General features: G+C 41.8%; 1 protein-coding gene across 1 annotated transcript in view; it reads right to left on the reverse strand.

Annotated features, from left to right (window-relative positions):
- Positions 1-12,913, reverse strand: part of txnl1 (thioredoxin-like 1) — a 44,173-nt gene that overhangs the window by 17,254 nt on the left and 14,006 nt on the right. Inside the window, exons 3-4 of the mRNA XM_068030893.1 lie at positions 6,091-6,261; positions 3,770-3,892 (exon numbers count right to left, since the gene is read on the reverse strand). Coding sequence (XP_067886994.1) covers positions 3,770-3,892; positions 6,091-6,261 — 294 coding nt within the window. The remainder of the gene's footprint in view (positions 1-3,769; positions 3,893-6,090; positions 6,262-12,913) is intronic.

Genomic DNA, 12,913 nt, shown 5'->3' on the forward strand with positions numbered 1-12,913 from the left:
GAACTTGCAAACTCCACACAGGCAGTACCCAGAATTGAACCCGGGTCGCTGGAGCTATGAGGCTGCGGTGCTAACCACTGCGCCACTGTGCCGCCCTTCTCCAATCTATCTACCGAACTGAAAGTCCTCACCCCTGGAACCATTCTCGTGAATCTTTTCTGCACCCTATTTAATGCCTGAGCATCCTTCCGAAACTGTGATTCCCAGAACTGGACGAAATACTCAAGTTGAGGCTAAACCAATGTTTTATTCAAATTGAAGATAATTTTTTTATTCTTTCATGGGATATGGGCGTCGCCAGCAATGCCAGCATTTGTTGCCGATCAGAAGGTGGCGGTGAGCCGTCTTCTTGCACCTCTGCAGTCTTTTTGGTGTAAGTACACCCACAGTGCTGTTCGGAAGGGAGTTCTAGGATTCTGGGGGAGATGGTGTGTCGTGGTAATGTCACTGAACTAATAACTCAGAGGCCTAGGCTTGCGGGATCAAAATTCCTCCCCCTCAACTGGACTTTGTGGAGTATGGGGAAGGAACCCCAACCCCCACGGACAATAGTACTGTGAGTGAGAGCCAAAACTCAACACAAAGCACAGAGAGGCAGGCTGCATTCCAATGGGTCAATTTCAAACATTCCAACATCACAACAGAACTGATATTGTTAACGGACTGGAATTTGGGATATTACCATAACAGTGACACAGCATAACTGCCATCATGTAACCTATCTAAGTAACTGGGGTGGCCATTGTTACAACTAACTGGCCACAGACCACAGCATTCACGCCTGTCAAGAGAGAAACTTTTTCATGTACATCAGCTCTGGAGCCTGGAATACCTCACTTGGTGGAGTTCATTGTTCTGTCATGGAAATTAATAAACACATTTGTGGTTCAGTCCAACCCCATGTCTGTGCAATTTGTCCTTTATAAAATCCTAAAGTCAAGAACCATCAGTAAAGGGGGGAAATGGGAGTGGGAACCTCTTACAGCTGATGCCCAGGATAGTGGTTCAAATGCCACTACGGCAGCTGGTGGAATTTAATTTCAATGAATTAATAAAAATCTGTAATTGAAAACTCTCAAGTAACGGTGCCATGAAACAATCGATTGTTGCAAAAACCCATTGGGATCAATAATGTCCTTTAGGGAAGGAAATCTGCTATTCTTACTTGGTCTGGCCTACACGTGACCCCAGACCCACAGCAATGTGGTCAACTCTTAACTGCCCTCTGAAATGACCTAGCAAGCCATTCAGTTGTCAATTAGGGATGGGCAACAAATGCTGGCCGTGCCAGCCATGCCCACATCCAATTAAAGAAAAAAAAAACAATTTTGATCCCATGAGCAAAGGAGCGACGATATAGTTCCAGGTCAGGATGGTATGTGGCATGGAGGAGAAACTGCAGGTGGCGGCATTTCCATGCAACTGCTGCCCATGTCCTTCTCGGTGGTAAAGGTCACAGGTTTGGAAGGTGCTGTCAAAGAAGCCTTCGTGAGTTGCTGCAGTGCATTTTGAATGTAGTACGCATGGCTGCCACTGTGCATCGGCAGTGGTGGGTGCGAATGTTGAATATGACTATGACAGGCTGTTTTTTGACTAGTCTGTGGTTCAGCTCTCCCAACTTCCTTGCCTTTGTATTCTTATGCCCCTATTGATAAAGCCTAACATGCTGTATGCTTTATTAACTGCACTCTCAACTTCTTCTGCCACCTTGAATGATTTATGCACATATACACCCAGGTCCCCATGCTCCTGAACCCCTTTAGAATTCTACTTTTGTTTTAATATTGTCTCTCCACATTCTACCAAAATGAATCATTTCACACTTCGCCGTATGATATTTCATTTGTCACTTGGTTCGCCCATTCCACCAACCTGTACACGTCCGTTTGAAGTTCGACACTATCCTCCTCACAGTTCACAATACTTTTTGAACAAGGTCATAACATTTGCCCTTCTCCAGTCCTCTGGCACCACCCGAGGCGTAGGGAGATTGGAAAATTATGGCCAGCGCCCCCTCAATTTCCACTCTCATTCCCCACAGTATCCTTGGATGCATTATCCGCTTTAAGTACAGACAGCCTATCCAATAGCTCAAATTTTAAATCCTTCAAGTGTCTGAACTACCTCCTCTTTCACCATGACTTGCACTGCATCTTCTTCCTTGGTAAAAACAAATGCAACGTATTCATTTAATATCTTAGCCATGCCCCTGCCTCCGTGCTTAAGTTCCTTTTTGATCCCTAACCAGTTATAATGGGGGACTTTAATAGTAGTAGTATAAAGGGCAGAGAGGGGCATGAGTTTCTACAGTTTCTTCAGGAGAATTGTCTACAGCAGTATGTTTCCAGACCAATGAGAAAGACATTGCTAGACCTGGTTCTTGAGAATGAGGTGAGTCAAGTGGATCAAGTGCCAGTAGGGGAACATTTAGGGGACAGTGATCATTGTATCATAAGGTTTAAGTTGACCATGGAAAAGGGCAACGAACAATCCAAAGAAATAATAACTGGGGAAAGCCAACTTCAATTGGCTAAGAATGGATCTGACCCATATAAAATCAAAGGTTGACAGGCAAAACTAGTTTCTTTAATGATGGATTCCAACATTTTCCCAATGACAGATGTTCGGCTAACTGGCCTATAGTTTCCTGCTTTCTGTTTCCCTCCTTTCTTGAATAGGGGCGTTACATTTGCGGTTTTCCAACTCGTTGGGACCTTTCCAGAATTTCAGGAATTTTTCAAAAGTACAACCAATGCATCCACTATCTCTGCAGCCACTTTTTAAGAACCTTAGACACAGACCATCGGGTCCAGGGGACTTTCCAGCCTTTAGTCCCATGTCGTAGATTAGATTAAGATGACCTAGTTCATAAAACAGAAACTGCAATTTAAGAAGCAACCATTTGAGCTGTGCAGGCGCTAGCTCTAAATCAAAGCCTTCCACTCTAATCCCATTTCCTAGTACCCTTTAATATATCACCCTGTCAAAATACAATGCCCATCATGCAGCTATTATTCAGCCCGATATAAAAAAAATTGTCTCAGTCCTAAATTTGTCTAATTGGAAGAAGTAGTCAATGTCACTTTATGTTCTGGTATTTCAAAATATTGTTTTGGGTTTGTCTTTTCCATTAAATACCTTATACCCTTCTATAAAATATTTTCTCAGGTATCTTAATGTTCAAGAGTCTTGGTTTACCAAACCTTTACCTCCGACTCTTTGTACTGATGCTAAGAATCAGCCTATTGCCCTCCAGTGCAAAGGATGGCTGCTTTATCTCATCATGATCAGAGCTGTACTGATGTGCAACCTCACACTGGAGCTCTACTGGATCTAGCAAATTAAGCTCACCAAGCTATTAACTTGGTTTACTGGTAAAGGCAAGACCAAGAGCTTATCAAAACCAAAAACCTCTCCAACCTTAGTGCACCTAATGTAACTTATCTGAAAAGCACAATTTCCTCAGTAATCTGTTTTAGTGTCAACATAAATTCCAAAACTGAATTTAGTCATGGTGTTTACTGTCGGCTACTGAAACCTTTTGACATCAATCCATAATATAATTTTTCATTCAGTGAAAAGATAATTGATTTCACTGCAAAGGAATATAAGCATTCAGGCAAGTAAATTTTTTCTTGATGTGAAATAGAGCACAAGAGGGATAAAAATTAAATTATTTGAAGTTAAATCACTGCAGAAAGTGCAATCTTAAAGACTCCTTATTCAACTTAACTTTTTAAGATTATTTGAATGACATTAAAACTCTTACCTGTTCATCACAATCAGATTCCAAATATGTTTGGTCTTTTTGTAGACAACTGTCAAATCCATATTCATCACTTTCATTAAGACATTCACACCCAGTCTTATTTATAAATGGCAACAAATCCATCTGAAAAACAAAAAAAAAAGTCAAATAAATAAATACTCCTAGTTGCAAAATCAAAATACTGCAGAAATTTGAAATGAAAACAGAAAATGCTGGAAATACTCAGCAAGTCTGGCAGCATCGGTGGAGAGAGAAACAATTAACATTTCAGGTCTGCGACCTTGCATAAGAACTCAACAGTGTTTGATGACAGACCTGAAATGCTAACTTTCTCTCTCCACTGATGCTGCCAGACCTGAGTATTTCAGCATTTTCTGTTTTCAAATACTCCTAGTTGATCTCCTGTAGCACTGTACACCAAGAGTAAATACCAAATGCAACCTGGGCTGAAGTGAGATTAGGGAATGGGTTGGACCAAGGTATGCTGATAAAATGCAGCCTCCAGTTTAATGGGGGGAAAAGTGATTAAAATGTGACAAAAGTCTAACAATGGTAACAATTTCTTGACAAATACTGTGTGCAGATGAAGATTTTTAATGCATTATTGATGCATCATTTTTATTTAAAAACCATCTTAAATTAGGGATTTGGCCAGATATGTATTCATTCCAGGCACTCGGTTTGAAGCATATATCTTTATTCTGAAATGAAGATTCCAAAAAAACTCACTTTCAAAAAATATTCAACAGTACACTTAAGAAAAACTTAGATCATCCATTTTATTCCACTGGAGATCTTTACTGTATTTCCTAAATTCTGCACTTAATACCTTTTGCTCAAATTCTAACTACTTCAATCAAGACTTGAAGCTCCCAATCTTTTCATTAATGTGGCTCTAGCACTATTTTTATTTTTTCCCCCAAATTTTCACCCTTCCTTTTCTAAATGTGCACTTCTAAAGATGCAACCTGCCCCAGTACCTCCATCCAGTGGCTGTGCCTCACATGTAAGCTTAAGCAGCGAGTATCAGGTTAATGAACTGTAGAAGACATCATAGCCAAGCCTGCTAACTCACTTTAAGGGATCACTGGTAGAATTTGGATGGGAACTATTACATTTTTTCCTTCCCTACCCAGAGGCAATATAGCACTGATTTTCCATCTGGAACCTTCTAATCAATCAACCTTCACCCATTAGATCATCAGGACAGTTCACTGCTGTGTAACTTTAAAGCTCTTCCCATGGATTGTTAGAAGTAACTGTAGCTTTGTATTGATAAGCAATACCACTTTGTACTTAATTAAGTTACTGTACTACATTATAAATTATAACGATGTCAATGTGCTAACCAGCTTTGAGAAATATGCCAAGAATGGAAATGAGATTTCCTCGAATTTCACTCATTCAGCCTCAATTCTATGTTTTTTCCCCCCAGAATGTTTATTTTGAGTGCCTTAGCACACATTGACCAAGTGAAGGGATTTATCTTGGGATGTCAGCCTTGGCTCCGTGATCTCTCACATCTGAGTCAGAAGGTCATGGGCTCAAGTCTCACTCCAAAGACTTGAGCACACAGAATTATAGAATGATTCAGCATAGGTGGCCATTCGGCCCATCATGTTCCATCAGACCTAATCTAGACTGGCAGTGTAGTGGTTGTGGCCTGAATACCAACTCTTGAGGGATACCACTGTATACTTCCCTTAAGTTCCCTTAATTCAATTCTGTCAAGTCTGATTAGATAAGTGAATAAAAATGCAATAACTGTTGAGACACAGTTCTCATCTAAATGAAACTAAAATGGACTATCATGTTCTTGCCTGCTTCTCAGCCTTGAAATCAGGGCTCTCTGGTGTTATCGTAGAATAATAGAATAGAATCATACAGCACAAAAGGAAACCATTCCATCCAACTTGCCTGAAAGAGCCAAGCAATTGGTCCTACTCTCGTTCTCCATTGCCATGCAAATTTCTCCTTTTCTAGTAAATATTTAATTATTTTTTGAAAATTACTATTGAATCTGCTTCCACCTTTTCAGGTAGTGCACCCCAGATTGCTATTGCTGTGTAAAAAAAAAAAGCCCTCATTTCCCCACTGAATTTTTTGCCATCTTGGAGAATATTAACAAAATTGAAGGAGTGAGAAAAGAGCTGTTGCACAGATCCTACGTCTTTTTACAGGGCAAGAGTAAGGGAATCCAAAAAACATCAAAAATCATATCAAGATTGAATAATTTACAGTGCAAGAGGGCAAGGACAAATAACAAGGAAACAATATTACTCAATTTTGAAAATTTTCACAGCACTGTAAGTTTTACATACATATCCTCTGGGAATGTCCAGATCTTCAATTCCAGGATCATTTTCCAGATGTTGCTTAATTTTCTCTTCTAAGCCATTGGCATCTGCTCCATGAAGGTGGTCAATTCTCACTTTATTTCGGAAGAACAAAAACGATGGTGTTGCTGTAATGTTATTGGCTGTTGCTGTTTGCTGAAACAGTAATACGTTTATTAACATATAACAAGAATATTTTATAAAAAAATTAATTCCACCTTCAACTGGTTAAGACTGAAACCAAAATTCAGATTATACGATAGCTATTGGCCAATGTTGGTGGAGGGGCTGTGGGAAACTTTAAATATAGTCAGAGTTGTACTTAAATTATACATGTTCTGTTCAATCCTCAGCTGAGTTTCAATTCCTGTTAATGGGTTACCCACCCTCCAAAATATGCACATCTCTCCAACTAACTGTTACCATTGCTGAAATCCTCAAACCTCGAGTTCTCCACCCTAAACCTATCCTAATCAGAATTTTGCAGCGAGTATCCCAGCCCACAAAAATGCACGTACAATCATGCCCGTTCTTACAAATCATAAAGGTGTACCATCTCCCAGTATCAAATTTGAAATCCTCAGCATACAAGTCCAAATCCCTGCACTGACTTCTCTAGCCTGATGTTCAGCACACTCTCTGCTGTATGCACCTACTTTGATTGCAATTTTGGTCACAATTATTTTCCCATGTACTGTTTTATGTCCACCATTCCTCTGGAAGGCCCGTTGCAGTGATATGTAAAAGGTGTTACACCAATATATGTTGTTCCTGTATTTCAAAGAGTTACATAAACTTTCCAAGTATACAAGTGGAAGCTGTCATTAAAACACACTCTGTTTACTGCACCTGATACAAACTTTTGTTGACCTCTCAACGGGTCGTTATGTTTTAAAAGAGTTGGAAGGTCACAGGCAACAATCATTTTTGATAGATCTTCTCGTAAAACGCTCATTAATGAGCAATGTAGCCTTGAAAATGGAATATTTTCTGCTTTTGGCACTGCACGGCCATAAAGCACTTCCAGGTCAACTGCAGCCTAGGCTGGTGCTCCCACCTGGAAGCAAGCTTGCATTTACTTCAGCCTCAAAATGCACACCCTATTGCATCAGTATCTCTCTCACACTGGCCATTTCAATTTAGTATTAAGTTATAAAAAAATTTGTTTTAGGTTCTCATTTCTAAAAGAAAATTATGGAATTTAGTTGATAAACATTTCAAAGATACATATATATCCCATCAGAGTTTGATGTTCAGAGCTTCAATATCCAAATCTAGTAACTTCACTCATGCAAAGTCTGATATGTAGCTTGTTTACTCAATACAATTATTAAAACTCATTTGGAAGAAACGATCTCAATTGAAGTGCCCTCATTCCCTGTCAACTGCATGAAGGCCTAAAATGTCAGGTCAAGCAGAATGGAGCCCTCTCAGACAGCTTCACTATTTCAAATGCTGTTTAGCAAGGTTATAGCAACAACTCTTTTTTATCCCCCCAGTATGATGCCTCAAGAGGCAAAGACAGACTTGACAGAGGGCACATACATCTGCTTCCAAACCGAATGTCTCTTCAACCTGCGACGATGAGAGTCAGTCATTTATGGCATAGGAGGCGGCCATTCGGCCCATGAAATCCACACCCGCTATCCGTAGAGCAATCCAGCCAGTCCACACCCCCGCTTGATTCCCATAGCCCTGCAAGTTTATTTCACTCAATACCCATTGAGTTTCTTTTTGAAATTGATGGTCTCTGCTTCCACCACCCTTCTGGGCAGCAAGTTCCAGGCCATTACCACTCACTATGTAAAAAAGTTCATGTTCACATTCCTCCTGCATCTCTTGGCAAAACCTTCAATCTGTGTCCCCTAGCCCTTGTACCATGCGTTATCGGGTACAGTTTTTCCTTATCTAACCTATCTAAGCCTGTCATAAACTTGTACACTTCTATCAAGTCTCCCCTCAATCTCCTTTGCTCCATGGAGAACAACCTCAGAGACCAACCTAATCTTGTAACCAGAATCGCCCAACCCTGGAACCAATCTGGTAAATCTCCTCTGCACCTTCCCAAGGACTCACATCCTTCCCGAACTCATGTGACCAGAACCAGACGCAACATTCTCGGTGGGGCCTAACCATAGCTTTATAAAGGTTCAGCATAATTTCAATGATTCTGTACTCAATGCCTTTATTTATGAAGCCCAAGTTCCCATACGCTTTGCTAACTACTCTCAGTATGGCCTGCCACCTACAAAGATTGATGCACATGCACCCCCAGATCTCTCTGTTCCTGCACTCTTTAGAACTGTGCCATTAAGCCTATGTTGCCTCACCCTATTCCTTCTGCCAAAATGCATCACTTTACGCTCACCAGTCTTAAATTCCACCTGCCACTTTGTCTGCCCATTCTGCTAGCCTATGTCCTGTTGCAGGCAGTTTGCAACATCCTGTTTGCTGGTCCAGCTTTGGTATCCTTGGCAAATTTTGAAATTCTATTTTGCATTCCAAGATCTAAGTCATTGATATAAAACACATGCTAAAACCACAGAAGAGTTCATCATGGTGCTTCTGTTTGCTGACGATTACTCTCTTCTGGGGCACACCGAGGAGGCAAAGCAGCTCATTGCAAACAGTTTCCGTGAGGCAGACTATCAAACTAAAGAAAACAAGTGCTGTAACAATCATGGCCAAAAACGAAATTCCAATCACCGCAGATCAGCATTTACAGCAACAACCTCAATGCAGTTTACCTACTTAGGTAGCATCGTTTTAGATGATACCACAGTCAACAAGGATTTAAGTAAGCATCTCTACCAAAATTCAAGTATACAGAAGTTTTTTTTGTAGTCGTTTATGGGATGTAGATGTCGCTGGCTAGACCAGCATTTATTGTACATCACGAATTTCCCTCAAGAAGGTGGTGGTGAGCTGCCTTCTTGAACCACTGCAGTCCTTAGGATGTAGGTACACCTACAGTGCTGCTAGGAAGGGAGTTCCAGGATTTTGACCCATCGACAATGAACGGCAATATACAGTTCCAAGTCAGGACGGTGTGTGGCTTGGAGGGGGACTTGCAGGTTGTGGAGTACCCATGCAGCTGCTGCTCTTGTCCTTCAAGGTGGTAGAGGTTGTGGGTTTGGAAGGTACTGTTGAAGGGAGTCTTGGTTGAGTTGCTGCAGTGCAACTTGTAGATGGTACACACTATTGCCACTGTGCATTGATGGTGAAGGGAGTGAATGTTGAAGGTGATGGATGGTGTGACAATCAAGCAGGCTGCTTTGTCCTGGATGGTGTCAAGCTTCTCGAGTATTGTTGGAGCTGTACCCATCCAGGCAAGGGGAGAATATTCCATCACACTCCTGACTTGTGCCATGTAGATGGTTGACAGGCATTGTTATCACCATCCTCTTGTACGGGTCAGAATCATGGGCTCTGACTGCTGCAGCCCTATCAACGCTGTCTTGGATCCATCACGATCAGATGGCAGGACTACAACACAAACAACTAACTTCTCAACAGAACCAAGCTGCCCAGCATTGAATGCATTCTCTTACAATGCCAACTGCACAGGGCAGGATTTGTATCATGCATGGAGAATTCCAGAACGCCAAAAGCAGTGCTTTATGGTGAACTATGCTCCAGTAAGCAAGAATGAGGTGGACCTTGCAAACTCTTCAAAGACCAGCTGAAAAGACAGTTCTCTCTGGCTAAGACTGACCAACAGGTGAAGGAGGAGGAGGCTGCTCAGAGAGACAGCTGGCGTGCAACAACCAGGAAAGCAACACACAAGTTCAAAACAAACAGACATGAGGTTGCTGAAGAAAGGTGAAGACAATGGAAGAAGTCTGCTTATACCAGAGCCCCTCCAAACTAGGAGTTCTTGTGCCTCAACTGCTCAAGACCCTGCATGCAGATCACGAACCGGCCTCTTTCATCACAAATGATCATTCCAAGCACCACAGAGACAAGCCTTCCCATGATCTTCACCTGCGAAGAATCTGCCATCATCATATGGCCATTATAAAACTGAGCGTTAGCCCACTCAATAGACCTTTTGCTAACCAGCTTTATTTAGCAATGCAATATTTCAATAGCAATACGCTAGAGAATAGCCTGTGGGTGCTAAGGAATTCATTTATAAAGGCGGCCAACATCAACCATATGAAATCATGAGGATGAAGGGGGACTTTTTTCCCCTTTAAACCTATGACAATACCCGATACAATTACACAAAATACTACGAGAAGTAACCTTGCCTTTCCATTAAGGAAAAAGTAATGATTTTTTAAATTCAAAGAATGGACCCCGCCAAGTAATACTTACTTCGGGATAAAAACATACTTGAGTGCCAAATTTGAGTCATCAACCTCAGGCTGCTGTAAGTAACTATATGAAGGGTAAGCGATTTCGCAGAGGAAGGATGAAAAGATTTTAACAGTTGCCAGTAAGCTTTCACACATTTGATTTGACAGGCTATCAAGTAGCATTTGTGGAGGCCTGGGGGCAGGGAGGGGTGGTGGGCAGCTCACTTGTCCAACCTTTTTTGTGACATGTTGCACAACACTGACAGTTCACATTGGGGCTAGAAAGGAAGATCACAAGTTAGATGCAATTAAAGCAGTTAATGCCAGTTACACCAGTTTGGTAATGGCCTTTGCAGCTGACTGAAAACAACCAGTTCAAAAAACTGATCAATTTACACAAATTTATGCTAAAAGCTGTCTAGTCTAGCAGCATGTATTAAATTGGGATCCTATAGTAGCTTAAATTTATACCTGCAATACAGTGAACTCATATGATAAGCATAAGAGAAAACAGAACCATGCCAAATACATAAAGTTAACTAATCTGCTACAGAAAGAAGATTGGGACTGTAACGGAGAAGGTTTCTAGAATTTTCTTCATGATTCATTTCCCTTTAGTGAAGCCTAGGTGAAGGGACTAATTTCATTGCTGACAACACCAAACGGAGGCTTGTAAACAGTGAAGATGATACCAATCAACTGAAACAGGACATAGGCTAGCAGAATGAGCAAACAAATGGCAGATGGAATTTAATAGAGAACTGAGTTGATACATTTTGGCAGAAGGGAAAGACAATATAGACTTAATGGTACAGTTCTAAAGAATGCATACGGACAGAGTGACTTGGGGATTCATGTGCACAGATCCTTGAAGGTGGCAGGACATATTGAGAGAGTAGTTGGCAAAGCATATGGGATCTTGGGCTTCATAAAAATAGGTATCGAGTACAAAGCAGGGAAGTTATGCTGAACTTTTATAAAGCTCTGGTTAGTATGATGAAGGAAGGGCAGTGGATGTTGTCTATATGGACTTCAGTAAAGCCTTTGACAAGGTCCCTCATGGCAGACTGGTACAAAAGGTGAAGTCACACAGGATCAGAGGCAAGCTGGCAAGATGGATACAGAACTGGCTCGGTCATAGAAGACAGAGGGTAGCAGTGGAAGGGTGATTTTCTGAATGGAGGGCTGTGACTAGCGGTGTTCCGCAGGGATCAGTGCTGGGACCTTTGCTATTTGTATTATATATAAATGATTCGGAGGAAAATGTAGCTGGTCTGACTAGTAAGTTTGCAGACGACACAAAGGTTGGTTGAGTTGCGGATAGTGATGAGGATTGTCAGAGGATACAGCAGGATATAGATCGGTTGGAGACTTGGGCGGAGAAATGGCAGATGGAGTTTAATTCGGACAATGTGAGGTAATGCATTTTGGAAGATCTAATACAGGTGGGAAGTATACAGTAAATGGCAAAACCCTTCTGAGTATTAACAGGCAGAGAGATCTGGATGTACAGGTCCACAGGTCACTGAAAGTGGCAACGCAGGTGGATAAGGTAGTCGAGGCGGCATACGGCATGCTTGCCTTCATCAGTCGAGGCACAGAGTATAAAAATTGGCAAGTCATGCTGCAGCTGTACAGAACCTTAGTTAGGCCACACTTAGAATAGTGTGCGCAATTCTGGTCGCCACACTGCCAAGAAGGACATGGAGGCTTTGGAGAGGGTACAGAAGAGGTTTACCAGGATGTTGCCTGGTCTGGAGGGCATTAGCTATGAGGAGAGGTTGGATAAACTCGGATTGTTTTCACTGGAACGACGGAGGTGGAGGGGTGACATGATAGAGGTTTACAAAGTTATGAGCAGCATGGAGAGTGGATAGTCAAAAGCTTTTTCCCAGGGTGAAAGAGTCAGTTACTAGGGGACATAGGTTTAAGGTGCGAGGGGCAAAGTTTAGAGGGGATGTGCGAGGCAAGTTCTTTACACAGAGGGTGCTGAGTGCCTGGAACTTGCTGCCGGAGGTGGTGGTGGAAGCAGGTACGATAGCGACGTTTAAGAGGCATCTTGACAAATACATGAATAGGATGGGAATAGAGGGATACGGTCACCGGAAATGCAGAAGGTTTTAGTTTAGACAGGCATCAAGATCGGCGCAGGCTTGAAGGGCCGAATGGCCTGTTCCTGTGCTGTACTGTTCTTTGTTCTTTAGTACACAACTACAACATTGCATCCAGTTCTGGTCATCAAATTTAGCAAAGATGTGAAGATCCTTGACAGTGTGCAAAGGAGATTTACTAGAATGATTCCAGGGATATAAGAAATTAGCTAAAAGTTAGGTTGGAGAAGCTTGGGATGTTTTCCTTGAAGCAAAGGAGGTTGAGCAGAGATTTGGTACAGGTCTACAAGATTATGACAGGTTGAGATAAGGGAGACAAAGAAAAGCTGTTCTCATTACCTGATGGTACAAGGACGAAGGAGACACAGATGCGGGGGTGGGGGGGGCAGTAAATGC

This window comes from Heterodontus francisci, chromosome 1 (genome assembly GCF_036365525.1).
Source record: "Heterodontus francisci isolate sHetFra1 chromosome 1, sHetFra1.hap1, whole genome shotgun sequence".
NCBI lineage: Eukaryota > Metazoa > Chordata > Chondrichthyes > Heterodontiformes > Heterodontidae > Heterodontus > Heterodontus francisci.